The following is a 16,033-nucleotide window of genomic DNA, read 5'->3' on the forward strand; positions in this document are numbered from 1 at the left end:
TTCGATGTATAATTTCTACATGACCCCCCAAAAATCCCTGGTAAATTTAGTTTAGCTCAGCAGCTAACTGCTAATAGGGTGAAATGCTTGTTCAATGAGCAGATGTGTTATATTAATTTCGCTCGCTCGTTAGTGGGACCGAATCCAGATGAGACCATTACTGTATGAACTCAAACACAGGCCCATTATGCCCAGTAGTGCCGACAAAAATGGCTCAGTAGGGGGAAAAAAAAGGTGAAAGGTGGGTGGGTACATGTTATAATGAGAGGAACGTAATCGAGAGAGAAAACAGGCAAGGGCAGAACTTCCAGTTTAGAATAACCATATAATTAGTTATAGCGTACAAAAGACTCTGTAGCCTACAGCAATGCCGAGTTTGGTTATACAGTGTTTTGGCAACGATAGCAATATGTATCTATCTACACAGAGATGTTTTAAGGGCTTTTAGGCAAGAAGCAACATCTTCTTAGCTACAGTGTCATATACAAATATCCCTGTGTACTGCGCAGCAGAAGAAATCCAAAACAAGCATAATTACTCTAGATACAGTATGATCTGAAAGCCAACATTCACAGCAATAAGACTCTTGGTTAGCACACACTCAAGTCATCAACATCCAAACTAGCTCACCTATGGCTATAAACCTTAATACATGACAATGACAGCAGGCATTCATATCTTCTATCCTAAGTCATAATACTTATCTGCAGTGAGTTCTCTTTTACAGTAAGCTTAGTGTTTCTGTTATTTCTCTTTGTATTTTATTTAACCAATGTGGTAATGCTGCGCTATTGCCAAACAAACGCAGACTGAATAAAAGCGGTTGCTCCCTCGACTCCCATTGGGTTCTGTGTCTTCTTTTAGCTATTGCAGGTGGTCTCCTGGTGAACGGAGACTGAGGCTGATCCTCGGTCAGTTTCTGGGGCGCTGCTGGTGGTAGAGTGGTCACCAGAGCAGTATTTCGTCTGCAGGGAGCGGCCTACGTAGCTCCAGTACTCCCTCCGGATGGTGTCCTTCTCCTGGGCCAGGAGCTCACAGAGCTTGCGGGAGGACAGGGATCGGGATGGAGAGAGACGGAGAGGGTTAGAGTTATAGCAGGATTAAAGGGGCAAAACACGAGAGACGGACCGAGTGGACAAGAGATCCATTTACACAACACAGCAGAAAGAACTGATGTGGTAAGATAATGCTGTGTCAGGTGTAACCAGAATGTTCACTTTGTTGCTCATTAATGCCAATTCTCTGGGGGGGGGGGGGGGGGGGGGGGGGGTTGCACTCTCTTGCAACTCATGTGTTTTGAACTTTGCACTGATTTGCTAATACTTGCTTGTTAAATCTTTTGATAAAGTACAACTGAAATGTATTTATAAAATGCCTGGAATATTTCAATTTCTTATACAATGGGTTAAAGTTATGTATAACCCCAGGTGTAAAATATTAAATAAATGGCTGCTTCTCAGAAAGTATTAAACTGTGAACTATCGGCATATCTATTTATTATGGCCATCGAAATGTTAGCTATTAAAATCAGATCCAACAATAATATCAAGAGGTTAGAAATCCAGGGCTTAAAACGGGGATGCAAACTAGTGTGGGCCCCAAAAAGGTGACGTTCTTTTTTTCTCACTGAAACATGCTAAACAAATCCCTGCTAGGGGGGAACGCTGGTTAACTAATTAAAACAACAAAGAATATGATCTACATGATCAGTCTGTGTGTAAAATAAAGTTAATGTGAACCTAACTCAAAGCTAAAAAAAAAAAAATGTAAGGAAAGCAATCCAATGTTATTCATTGCCTAGACTTTCCTACAAATGACACTCAAGTCTTGAGAAAAAGAAAAAAAAAACTAATATTGCAGTTAGCCATGACAGCCTTTATAATAGAACGCTTGTGACCACACACACACACACAATTAAATATTGCACTTGGGGGAAAAAAACAAACATTTGAAAGTAGAAATAAAACTAAACAAACAGGCATTCTATTTTTGCTCTATTATAGTGGCCACTATAGTAGACATTGATCTAGTGCACAAGGCTACATGTGTGCAAAAATAACATGAACTGAGTAAAACATTTAATAATCCCCCCTCACTCACACAAAAGGGTTACTGTCAAGTTCAACACAACAAAAATGTTACTGTCAAGTTCAACACAACAAAAGGGTTACTATCAAGTTCAACACAACAAAAGGGTTACTGTCAAGTTCAACACAACAAAAGGGTTACTGTCAAGTTCAACACAACAAAAGTGTTACTGTCAAGTTCAACACAACAAAAGGGTTACTATCAAGTTCAACACAACAAAAGGGTTACTGTCAAGTTCAACACAACAAAAGTGTTACTGTCAAGTTCAACACAACAAAAGTGTTACTGTCAAGTTCAACACAACAAAGGGGTTACTGTCAAGTTCAACACAACAAAAGGGTTACTGTCAAGTTCAACACAACAAAAGGGTTACTATCAAGTTCAACACAACAAAAGCAATATCTTTGGGCTACATTGTTCACTTTCTGCCTGTGGACATCGGTTCTACAATGTGCCAGCAGAGCATGATACCCTTTGTTGGCATAATTGATCTCTTTCAGGCAGAGAGTACACCTGTCATACCCCTTTTTAATTCCCTGTATTGAAAGAGGGAAAGTGTGTGGCCTGTTTCCGTCACCTCTATTGGCCTACAGCATAAGTCAGGCCCAGCTCCAGCTACACTTGATCCCTGAATCCACTTGTTTAACAAGGAACGCCTCATTTTCACCTAATTCTCTCATTCTGAAAATAAACCACATACTGTACAGGAAAAACATTAGTTCACATATATAGTTGGTTCCTTAGCTAGTTCACATTTCACACAGATTGCCAGGGTCCATTAAACAACTAACGCGTTAAAACTTGAGAAACGGCAAGAATCGTATACCAGTTAATACTATAGCGAATTGGTTAGGTTACAAACGTTAGCTCATCTGATGTTGTAACGTTCGCAAGCTAGCTATCTGACTTCATTAGCCAGCTAATTTTCACACAAACTCAATAATTTGATCAGCTAAATTGGCTAATGTTGCTCAACATTTATCTGGCTAGCTAATGGAGAATTAGATCCAGCTACTATAGCGAGATACTTAACGCTAACAACACTTTCTCCCTCATCTCAAACTTTACAAATGGAAGTTATTTTTCGGTTACAGTTGACGGTACGCACCGTCATATTCGCGTGGTCAGGCTTCTTTCTCATCTAACTCTTCCGTTATCGTTTAGGGACGCGCTGCTGTAACTAACAAACTGCCTTTGCACCCTACTGCTGTCTTTCCAGAGCCCTCGCTGAATCTGTAACTAGCAAATCTCTTCAATCACGTGCTGCATTCTATTATGTGAACGATTGGCTGAGCCTTGGACACAGTCAGTATTGCTCCAAACGCGCATCCAAACGCTTACAGACAGTAGTGATCCAAAGCCCCCCCTCCCCAAACTTTTTTCATCGGATCTACACGATTCATGTAGGTCACATATTTTGGATTCAAAACGGGCAATTTCGCTAAAAGGTGACTAGTTTACATCCCTGTGAAAAACAGGTGTCATTGTACACTGATGAATCATGTTCTTTTAAATCCACAATTTGGATCCCTCCACAGCCTCAGATGATCTGCATACTTTTTCTAACCTCTGGATTACAACCAAATTATGATAAATGTACGTATTGCATCGGGAGAAAAAAAACAACACATTTTATATTTCCGTTTAGTTTAACAATAAAATAATCGGACTGATGTGGACATACTCGGTATTCATATCCTGAAAGAAATACATCCTCTCACTAAAATACATTTTAATAGAAAGTTAACAAAAAAAGAAAATATTGCTACCATGAAAAGGAAAATACCTGTCTATTTGTAGAAAAATCCCCCTGATTAATTCTAGTCATGTGCCAGTTTACCTATTTGCTTATGGCCTTGCCTACACCTAGCTAAGAAACTATATTATATGGAACGGTAAGCCAGACAAAATGCAAAGGAGCCTATTTATATAATGAATATGAATTCAGAAGGCAGAAATGATTACATATTAAATTCATTCTGATTACAACCTCTCACTCTTATTTGAAAATGAAAATCTCAGAAATATATATATATACACATACATATATAACAAACCATAAAGTTCGTTGCAATTTCAGTTTAATCCACCAGAAAAGACAGAACAAAAAAAATACTAATATTACAGTTAAAACACAAAATACACTAATTGATTAAAAAAGCATTTTTGGAATAAAAACTAGTATGAGTATAATCCTTTTAAATTGTCATAAATAGGACTGGTGGAGTTGTCACACATGCAGCTAATGGAAACATATGGAAATGTCTGCTCTACCCAAAATTTCAACAATTGCCGCAAAAATGGAAGAGGCAAGTGGAAGGGGGGAAAAGTAAGGAACTTGTCTGTCTGCCCTGCATTAAAGACCAAAATTGGTTAAAGAAAATTGTCATAAATAAAAAAGTATCAGTTTCATTTAAAGGACCAAAAAATTGACAGCTGTGCCATGTAGATTGCAAAATAGCTGTGAAGCGATTTACGATATACCGATTCCATGGTACATGGTTTACAAAACTGATACACAAAACAATCCCGGATTTTAAAAAACCGTTACATTTTTCAATTATTATTCTTTTTTTTAAATTCTTGCAAGCAATATAATGTTATACAGTGCATTTGGGAATTATTCAGACCCTTTGACTTTTTCCACATTTTGTTACATTACAGACATTCTAAAATTTATGGAATAGATTTTTCCCCCTCATCCATCTAACCCCAAACCCCATGATGACAAAAAAAAAAACAGGTTTAGAAATCTTTGCAAATGTATTAAAAATTAAACGGTCTGCAAGTCCTTCTGTGGAGATGGGGGAACCTTCCAGAAGGACAACCATCTCTGCAGCACTCCACCAATCAGGCCTTTATTGTAGATTGGGCAGACTGAAACCACTCCTCAGTAAAAAGCACGACAGCACGCTTTGAGATTGCCAAAAGGCACCCAAAGGAGTCTCAAACCATGACAAACAAGATTCTCTGGTCTGATGAAACAACAAAGATTGCACTCTTTGGCCTGAATGCCAAGTGTCAAGTCTGGATGAAACCTAGCACCATCATGCTGTGGGGATTTTTTTCAGCAGCAGGGACTGGGAGACGAGGCAGGATTGAGGCAAAGATGAATGGAGCAAAGTACAGAGATCCTTGATGAAGTCCTGAGCGCTCTGGAGCAGGTTGTCAGACTGGGGAGAAGTTTCACCTTCCAACAGGACAACGACCCTAAGCACACAGCCAAGACAATGCAGGCATGGCTTCGGGAAAAGTCTCTGAATGTCCTTGAGTGGCCCAGCCTGAGCCCGTACTTGAACCAGATTGAACATCTCTGGAGAGACCTGAAAATAGCTGTGCAGCGATGCTCCCATCCAGCCTGTCAGAGCTTGAGAGGCTCTGCAGAGAAGAATGGGAGAAACTCCCAACGCTCATACTCAAGAAGACTCAAGGCTGTAATTGCTGCCAAAGGTGCTTCAACAAAGTACTGAGTAAAGGGTCTGAATACTTATGTAACTGATTTCATTTAGATTTTTTGCACAAAAAAACAAAAACCTGTTTTTGCTTTGTCATTATGTGGTATTGTGTGCAGATTGATGAGGAAAAAAACTATTTAATCAATTTTAGATTAAGGCTGTAACGTATCAAAATGTGGAAAAAGTCAAGGGGTCTGAATACTTTCCGAATGCACTATGTATCTACAAAAAAATATATATGGGGGATTTTAAATGATGCAGACAATTACATTGATAGAAGCTACAATCTACAGTATCTGCAACATTAATGCTGATCTACCACCTATAAAAACAATAATAAAAAAAAAACTTGCTTGTTTGATTATGTGCAAATCAAATGACCTGGTCATTATTTATATTGTATCCATTACCACAGCTAACACAGCCACGGCAGGAGTACTGGTGGTGAATTAGTTGGCTAATGGCTACTCAACATACAGGTAACTGCCAAAACTAAGGAAACACTAACATTACATCTCTTAATAGGGTGCTGGGCCCCCACGAGCCAGAACAGCTTCAATGCACCTTGGCATAGATTCTACAAGTGTCTGGAAGTCTGGAGGGATGCAACATCATTCTTCCATGAGAAATTCCATAATTTGGTGTTTTGTTGGTGGTGGTGACAAATGGTCTCAGGCACCGCTCCAGAATTTCCCATAAGTGTTGAGATATCGTGACTGAGATGGCCACGGCATTTCATTTTCATGCTCATCAAACCATTCAGGTGCCCTGTGGATGAGAACACTGTCATCCTATATGTCAAAAATAATGGCCTGCCCAGCATTTTTATACATGCTTAAGGTCATGATGGGATGCTAAAGAAACCACTCCTATGTGGAGGCACCTGCTTTCAATATACTTTGTATCCCTCATTTACTCAAGCGGTTCCATTATTTTAGCAGTTACCTGTACATTGACATCTCGAGGTGGCACTAGCATCGAGAAACATTAATTTTTAAAAAAGTAAATAGAGGAAAAATACAAATCATATTCTCAACAACCAACTGAAAGCAATCCCGTCCTGCTGCATGCATTTCCGAGTAGACGGAACTAAAATAAGTATAAGAGCTCCTGCAGTGACTTTCTGAATGAGCCAATGCCTATTGAAAACAGCAGAAAAAAAAAAGAAAAAAAACTCCCAAGAAACCTAATGAACTCCGACACACACACCCGAGCATTGAGTTCCCCAATACAGAGGCAGCATACCAGCTGTCATTCAAACTGCCAGGTAGACATTGGAGGCTTGGAAAAGCACGTAAGACATCCGCCGCGATAGGCGAAAGAGTTTTCAAATCCGACACGCGGACTCGTTGAATAATTCCTACTGATTTACCCTTTTTCCTCAGCCTTGAACTGTTGGTGCGAGGGCTGGTATACACTGATTGACTCGGAGTCAATGTTTTATACTGGAAATGTACTAAGAAAGGAGACGTCCCAGCTATGGTAGAACACTATTTTCATTCTCTGCACACAGTTGCCAAGTTATTCAGCATCTACACCAGTTTCACAATTTCTGTTCGGGCAGAGCACTAGCACATTTCAACTCATCAAAGCTTGGTGTTTAGTTGAATCAAGTGTGCTACTGCTGGGCTAGAATAAAAATATGCACTCCCTTCGGGTCCTCCAGGAAATGGATTGAGAAACAGTGATCGAAAGACCCCTTTCATCCGAGTGCACAACTAAATCCTACTTCTGCCACCATCTGTCTCTAAATTAGTTTATGGGTGAATTTTGGACCATCCTCCTGACAGAGCTGGTGTAACTGAGTCAGGTTTACATGCCTCCTTGCTCGCACATGCTTTTTCTGTTCTGCCCACACATTTTCTATAGGGTTAAAGTCAGGGCTTTGTGATGGCCACTCCAATACCTTGACTTTGTTGTCCTCAAGCCCTTTTGCCACAACTTTGGAAGTATACTTGGGGTCATTGTACATTTGGAAGACCCATTTGCGACCAAGCTTTAACTTACTGATGTCTTGAGATGTTGCTTCGATATATCCACATAATTTCCCTGCCTCATGATGCCATCTATTTTGTGAAGTGCACCAGTCCCTCCTGCAGCAAAGCACTCCCACAACATGATGCTGCCACCCCCGTACTTCACTGTTGGGAGGGTGTTCTTTGGCTTGCAAGCCTCCCCCTTTCCCCTCCAAATATAACAATGGTCATTATGGCCAAACAGTTCTACTTTTGTTTCATCAGACCCGAGGACATTTCTCCAAAAAGTATGATCTTTGTCCCCATGTGCAATTGCAAACTGTAGTCTGGCTTTTTTCTGGTGGTTTCGCTGATTTCTTTTGATTTTCCCATGATGTCAAGCAAAGAAGCACTGAGTTTGAAGGTAGGCCTTGAAATACATCCACAGGTACACCTCCAATTGACTCAAATGATGTCAATTAGCCTATCAGAATCTTCTAAAGCCATGACATCATTTTCTGGAATTTTCCAAGCTGTTTAAAGGCACAGTCAACTGTAAACTTCTGACCCACTGGAATTGTGATACAGTGAATTATAAGTGAAATAATCTGTCCGTAAACAATTGTTGGAAAAATCACTTGTATCATGCACAAAGTAGATGTCCTAACCGACTTGCCAAAACTATAGTTTGTTAACAAGACATTTGTGGAGTGGTTGAAAACCTAGGTTTAATGACTCCAACGCACATTGACTCGGTACCCCCTGTATATATAGCCTCATTATTATTTTGTGTAATTAATTTGTATGTATATATATATATATATTTTTTTTTTTTACACTTTAATTAATTTAGTCAATCTTTTCTTAACTCTTATTTGTCTGTCTTAAAACTGCATTGGTGGTTAAGGGCTTGTACATAAGCATTTCATGGTTGTATTCGGCAAATACAATTGTATTTGATTTTATATGCATATCACTACTATAAAGTAATCCCAAATGTGAAATTAGATTATGCCTATTTTCCCATACATTTGGGCTGAACTATCCCTTTAAGTCCAATAGGTCCCAGTGCTGCTCACCTCCAGGGCCTTGCTAAGGACCTCCACCTGGTCTCCTGAGGTGTTCTCCAGGGAGTCCTCGTAGATGTCCACCAGGAAGCCCAGCAGGTAGGGCGAGCAGTGGGTCTCCTTGAGCTCCAGGATCTGCTCCAGGAGACCCGCGTGGGACGACAGGCCCCGGTCCTGCAGAATCCTGGGGGAAAAGGAGGAGGAGAGGGGTGTGAAAAGCTTCAGCCAACTCTACAGAAGCAGTATCCCAATTCAGAGCTCCTACACTAAACATTGTGACTTCTGACATCTGCTGGTGGAGGATAGAAACTGCAAGATAAGTAAATTATTATTATTAGCCATTATGTTGTAGACTCACAAATTAAAGACCCAGTGCAGTAAAAAACTTCATTTAACAGTGTTTTATACATATTTCCATACGATTGAAAATTATGATAATGTCCTTGTTAGTGTAAGAGTGGTTTAAAAAGACTGCCTGAAATGTCAGCCTGTTTTGGTGGGATGAAGTTTTGTCCTGCCTAGTTACATCACCAGGCGGTAAATGAATTAATAGACCAATAAGAAAGAGTTCCAAACCTCTCTGCCAATAACAGCTCGTTTTCAGGTTTCCCCCTCTCCACTCAGACCAGTCCTACCAAAATTCTTGCTTGAAAAATTACTCTTTGATAAGAATATATTTGTTTCTTTTTGACCATTTTAATGGGAAAACAATCACAGCAAGGTACTTAATCGTTACCCAATGCTAACTAGTGTTAGCACAATGACAAAGTCTATGGCATCTACTAGCATGCTAGCAGTTACCATGGACTTCCAGTCACTGCGCTAACGCTAAGTAGCAACTTCCTTCAAACTGCACACATGGACATAAATGGTACCCAGGAGTTCATCTACACGCTGAAGTACTGTAGATAGTGCCTCATTGCCAAAATTCTTAAGTATTCATATTTAAGGTCCAATGCAGCTGTTTTTATCTGATAAAAACTATAATAACTGCTAGCATGCTTGTAGAAGCCATAGACTTCGTCATTGTGCTAACACTAGTTAGCATTGGCTCACGAAACTACCTCCATACTTGATGCAGAGACATACAAATGTCCTAAATCCCTATGTATCCCTTTAGGTATTATTTAATTCCCTACTGAATGAATCCTGTATGATACCTACCCTTTCAAATAGTTCCACACACTTTCATTGTGGGGAGCCTTCTTGATCTGTTTGAGACTGTACCTTAAAAAAGACAAAGGAAAACACATTTATCAGATGTGTCTGATGTAGGACACTGGAAATCTCTGTCCAGTCCAGAAAAGAGCCCTACCCCCATTAAAAGAAATAAAATCCCGTACCCAAGGAGATCCAAAACAATTTGATAGGTGTAATGCTGGAAGACCCATCTAGCCTATCAGAGGGCAAGGTGGAGCTACTATTATGATGCTCATACGGATCACATTCTTTCAGATATGAAATGTCCCTTTTTCAGGACCCTGTCTTTCAAAGAATTCATAAAAATCCCCAAAAACTTTACAGATCTTTATTGTAAAAGGTTTAAACACTGTTTCCCATGCTTGTTCAATGAACCATAAACAATTAATGAACATGCACCTGTGGAACGGTTGTTAAGACACTAACAGCTTACAGACGGTAGACAATTAAGGTCACAGTTATGAAAACTTAGGATACTAGAGGCCTTTCTACTGACTCTGAAAAACACCAGAAGAAAGATGCCCAGTGTCCCTGCTCATCTGCGTGAACGTGCCTTAGGCATGCTGCAAGGAAGCATGAAGACTGCAGATGTGGCCAGGGAAATAAATTGCAATGTCCGTACTGTGAGACGTCGCTACAGGGAGACAGGACAGACAGCGGATCGTCCTCGCAGTGGCAGACCACGTGTAACAACACCTGCACAGGATCGGTACATCACACCTGCGGGACAGGTACTGGATGGCAACAACAACTGCCCAAGTTGCACCACGAATGCACAATCCCTCCATCAGTGCTCAAACTGTCTGCAATAGGCTGAGAGAGACTGGACTGAGGGCTTATAGGCCTGTTGTCTTGTGAGGCCCTGCCTTACATCACCGGCAACAATGTCACCTATGGGCACAAACCCACCGTCACTGGACCAGACAGGACTGACAAGAAGTGCTCTTCACTGACGGGTCACGGATTTGTCTCACCAGGGGTGATGGTCGGATTCGTGTTTATCATTGAAGGAATGAGTATTACACCGAGGCCTGTACTCTGGAGCAGGATCGATTTGGAGGTGGAGGGTCCGTCATGGTCTGGGGCGGTGTGTCACAACATCACCGGACTGAGCTTGTTGTCATTGCAAGCAATCTCAACGCTGTGCGTTACAGGGAAGACATTTGGTACCTTTCCTGCAGGCTCATCCTGAAATGACCCTCCAGCATGACAATGCCACCTGCCATACTACTCGTTCTGTGCGTGATTTTCTGCACGACAGGAATGCCAGTGGTCTGCCATGGCCAGCGAAGAGCCCGGATCTCAATCCCATTGAGCACGTCTGGGAACTGTTGGATCGGAGGGTGAGGGCTAGGGCCAACCCCCCCCAGAAATGTCTGGGAACTTGCAGGTGCCTTGGTGGAAGAGTGGGGTAACATCTCACAGCAATAACTGGCAAATCTGGTTCAGTTCATGAGGAGGAGATGCATTGCAGTACTTAAAGTGGCTGGTGGCCACACCAGATACTGACTGTTACTTTTGATTTTGACCCCTCCTTTGTTCAGGGACACATTATTCCATTTCTGTTAGTCACATGTCTGTGGAACTTGTTCAGTTTATGTCTCAGTTATTGAATCATGTTATGCTCATACAAATATTTACACGTGTTAAATTGCTGAAAATAAACTCAGTTGACAGTGAGAGGACATTCCTTGTTTTGCTGAGTTTATGAAGTGTCTATGATGAAGTGTCTGGTGAGTAGGGGCTAGGAGGATGAAGTGTCTGGTGGGTAGGGGCTAGGAGGATTAATTGTCTGGTGGGTAGGAGGTTGTTTCTTTCCCATTTTCAGTTTCTACTCAAGAGTAGTAAGGTGTGGGGCCGACATGAGATATGGTATGTAGGGAGAGCAGGTACATACTGTACTTCTCTGTTGACTATGGATGGGTCTGAGTAGCCTGTTGTGTGGGAGATGACGTAGTGCCTCTGGTTCCATGCAGAGTTGTTCCTCACATCCTCCTCCAACAACTGCTCCACATACTCCAGCTCACTGTCCCACAGCTTGTACTCCTGGAGAACAATACACACCTATTTAGTACTGACACGCCATACACTTTAGTCGACACATTTACAGTATTTAGTCCAGATACACACACAGTATTTAGACCAGACACACATTTAGTAATGACAGAGACAAACACACCATTGTCATTGCTATACAGTATTCCAATGGCATGTGACCACTGATTAGTGATTAATAGGCACTGCAGATAAAGGATTTTCTGGTTCAGAAATCTCCCTTCATGCTGATATCCTAGAGACACTTCTGATCCATCCGCTACTAGATACTTTCCAAGACTATACAGTGATTTAATCACACATAACAAGGACAACAAAACTGCACAGTCATGATCAATGCAGCCCATTTCAGAGAGCCACAGGAGGTCTGTTCAGAGGCAGAATGCAAATGTCACTTAATTTGCATAGACATGTGAAAATAAATTATGCAAATCAAGGCCATTTGGTTTCATTAACACAAATCTGGAGCTGATAACATTTTCTAAATTGGGCCATTGAGTTTGACCGCAAATCATGCAACACTACTGTAATAAGTGGAGTGAGAGAATGAAAGGAAAGGGACAACCGAAACTGGGTTCATCGCTTTGCTCGTCTCGCAGAAGTGTCAGCTTATCATTCCAATCAGAGACAGAGAGGAAATCTTTGGCACCACCCGTTCTACTAGCAATAGATTGTTATTTGACCATTTCTGATAGCAATAGATTTGACCCTTTCTACTAGCAACAGATTGTCATTTGACCCTTTCTGATAGCAATAGAATATTTGCATTCTCCATAGGCAGCCATATACTCTCCATTTCATAAGAAGATATGTGATTGTGAATGTGTAACAGAGTAGTTCTAGTCCCTGTCCCAAACTGGGCTTATCCAGAGACACACTGCACAGGAACACTTCCTACTCAATAAGCACCGTCAATACCACTGACCCATAAAAGCCAAGGTGAGGGTGAGGAGATGTCACTTGGTCCAGGACAACAGTAATTCTATGTCTCAGGAAAGGAGACGTCACTTGGTCCGGGACAATAGTAATTTTATGTGTCAGGGCAGGAGGTGTCACTTGGTCCAGGACAACAGTAATTCTATGTCTCAGGAAAGGAGACGTCACTTGGTCCGGAACAACAGTAAATCTGTCTCAGGGCAAGAGATGTCACTTGGTCCAGGACAACAGCAATTCTATGTGTCAGGGCAGGAGATGTCACTTGCACCATGGCCGCTACTAGCACACAGCTAACAATTCACCATGAGTTAGAAACACAACCTGGTTGTTGAGGCTCCTACCTTGAGGACCCACTGTCTGTGCTGCCAGGCATGGTAGTTCTTAGCATCCTGACTTAGGATCTCTGCAATGAACTCCAGTTCTTCCGAGGGGTCGTTCAGCCACTCCACCACCATACGTCTATGGTGCCTAGGATAAGAAGAAGACGGTTATTGACACACATTCTATGGTTCTACACAAGTCTTTGTGTAACAGAAGAACAAGTTTATTGTTCAACTTATTGAGAAGGAAAATGTATCTATCTATATGCTCAAAAGCAAATGTTGGAGACAAACAGCCTGATGATGTCATCCAGTCACATGCTAATTTTCCAAAGTACAGCACACAATATTTTACATAAAGTAGGTTCTTAAAGGATTATAGTATTAGTCTGCTCCATGTTTGCTTTTTGCCATGTCAAATTGAGTATTGTTAGATTGTGATACTGGGATAGTGACACAAATTTAGATTGGAAGAGCTCACCAGACTTGGTAGTTTTTGGGCTGGTCCTCAATGATGGCCGTAATGTACCTCATCTCCTCTCTCAGGTCCTTCTCCAGGGCCTGCAGTAACACTCGCCGGTAGTGCCTTCACACACAGACACACAGAGAAAGAGTACACCCTTTCTTTAGGGTCTTGCACTTGTCATTTTCAAAGAGAGGGTTATACCAAGTAAAACTATTGATATTCTACTGTTGTTGTGTTCATAAATCATAATAACATTGGCTTACCATACAGTGTAATTTGCAGCATTCAGTTCAATAGCTTCAGCCGTCAGCGTGAATGCCCTGTCGCTTTTTTCATCATTCTTCAATAACGCTCGGAAATAGTCATACACGTCTGTGACTATTGGAGACAAAACTGACATGTTTGGTTGCATGGGGTACGTGTGAAATGAAAAGTTTCTGATGCAAAGTGAAATAATTTTGACATGAATCGTAACTACTCAAAGGGACTTCGGAGTCATTTGGTAGGCTAAATGCATGAGATTATATGCATAAAACAATATGGATGTATGGTTCTAAATTATATGCCAAGTTTAATATCTTACACTTGTCAGAGTAGGCAATCTTCACAACAGGATTGGGACCATCATCTTGTGGAACAGGTTCTAAATCAGCCCATTCTTTTCTGTCTCTTTTATATGAGCAGAGGCGGGAGGGAGAGAGAGAGGGTAAAGCTAGAGGGACATTAGTGAATGGGGCAATTGTTCTCTCCGCCAATGCGGCTACGACAAATGTTCAGGTATCCCTTTTAAATCAATGCAAAATATGAAACACTAATATCTAGCTATAATTGTAAGAGTACTGTCAATTACAGATCAATCGGATCTCCCTTTCACGGCGAGCAAGCTAACGTAGCTAGCCAGCAAATTCAAACCAACTCAGGGAGTTGGGAAAAATAGCCAAATTGCTCCACAGAGAACAATATTTGACTAGCTAATTAACGTTACACTCTGATAGCAATGTGAACCAGTCTTTATGCAGCTTCGACTTATGATGAATGCATGGCTAAATTTGGCATCACTAACCACATGCAATCACTTTCTAGCTACCGTTAGCTAGCTACTTAGCCTAACTAGCTAGCTAGCTTACCTGTAAAACATATAACGGAACGGGTTTTCATAGTCAATTTCGGGCTCCTCTTCGACCCCTTCCTCGCTCCTCCTCTCATCCTGCAATTCTGAGGATACATGTGAAGTTTCTTCAATGCCTGACATTCTGTCATAAGCTGATCTTTCGGTTGCAGGCTGAACAAGTACTGCCTTATTTGCGACGTCGGACCTCTGTGTTGTTGCACTCATTTATGTAATTTCCTGTTTTGTGCAACTCGGATAACCGTTTTACAAGGTACAGTGTACTGGAGCATGTATGATCCGCGTAGGGGTCGATAGCAATAGTTGATTAATATTAATAAGAAAAATAAAGAGGAAGAAATATCAAGGAGGAAAGTTTTAAAACGTTGAGTGTTTGTCCGCTATAAGTTAGCTCATTATCAAATAAATGGTTTTCAAAATGGTTTGTTTTGTAAGTATTGGTACTTCAATACAACTGCTACCGCGTTCAAAACTGGGAAAAATATGAGGTCAGTGATCTTCAGGTCCGAAAGTCGGAGATTTAGAAAAAGGCCCGAGCTGGAATTCCGAGTTGATTTGAACGCACTGAGGTTGGAGATTTTACGAGTTCCCAGTCGCTTTAAACGCGGCATGGGAAATCGGAAGAAAACCAGGTCAAATCATGACGTCGGCAAAGGAGGCGGCTGAGCGGAGAAGGGCTGATAATAATGGCTGTAACGGAGAAAATTAAATAACATCAAACACCTGGAAACTATGTGTTTGATACCATTCCACATTAGGGTGCCACAAACCTCCTGTGGACGTCAGTGATCTTCAGATCGGAAAGTCAGAGCTCTAGGAAGAGGCCCGAGTTCCCGACATGGAATTCCGAGTTGGATGACCGTTCGAACCGATTTTTCTCAGTCTGGAGCTCGCTTTTTTTCAGATCCCTATTGTCTCGAACGCACTGAAGTCGGAGTTCCCAGTTTTTTTGAATGTGGCATACTCACACAGGTTTACCAAAGACAGGTCTTGATCCGACATTGCAGGCGAATGCGGACTGACTGATCAACAAAGAACATTGCATCATAAACGACTCATTATTTTTAGACCAGTCAGTCAGTCACAATTTACCCATGATACATTACGATTTTGATCATTTCGAACATGGCCCTTGTTATACTGAACACATATAAATGCAACGTGTAAAGTTTTCGTCCAACGTTTCATGAGCTGAAATACAAGATCCCAGAAATGTTGTGCTCTCCAAATTTGTGCTCAATTTGTTTACATCCCTGTTAGTGGGCATTTCTCCTTTGCCAAGAGAATTCATTCACCTGACTGGCGTGGCATATCAAGAAGCTGATTAAACAGCATCATTATTCTGCCCTTGAGTTGCGTTCC

General features: G+C 41.3%; 1 protein-coding gene across 7 annotated transcripts; it reads right to left on the reverse strand.

Annotated features, from left to right (window-relative positions):
• Positions 1-305: 305 nt before the first annotated feature.
• Positions 306-15,756, reverse strand: LOC139366378 (protein farnesyltransferase/geranylgeranyltransferase type-1 subunit alpha-like). Of its 7 annotated transcripts, none has more exons than XM_071103807.1 (10): positions 15,640-15,756; positions 14,670-14,757; positions 14,126-14,211; positions 13,806-13,920; positions 13,558-13,662; positions 13,098-13,224; positions 11,663-11,811; positions 9,730-9,792; positions 8,578-8,749; positions 306-1,040 (listed from the first exon to the last, which is right to left on the reverse strand). In XM_071103807.1, exons 2-10 carry the CDS (start codon positions 14,678-14,680, stop codon positions 861-863), a joined length of 1,008 nt encoding a protein of 335 aa, XP_070959908.1. In that variant the 5' UTR covers positions 14,681-14,757; positions 15,640-15,756; the 3' UTR covers positions 306-860. The 7 variants fall into 7 exon arrangements, with proteins under 7 accessions (XP_070959908.1, XP_070959910.1, XP_070959907.1 ...); XM_071103809.1 differs by having other exon boundaries at positions 15,442-15,723; XM_071103806.1 differs by having other exon boundaries at positions 14,126-14,254; positions 15,640-15,712.
• Positions 15,757-16,033: the final 277 nt, after the last annotated feature.

This window comes from Oncorhynchus clarkii, chromosome 14 (assembly GCF_045791955.1).
Source record: "Oncorhynchus clarkii lewisi isolate Uvic-CL-2024 chromosome 14, UVic_Ocla_1.0, whole genome shotgun sequence".
Classification (NCBI taxonomy): domain Eukaryota; kingdom Metazoa; phylum Chordata; class Actinopteri; order Salmoniformes; family Salmonidae; genus Oncorhynchus; species Oncorhynchus clarkii.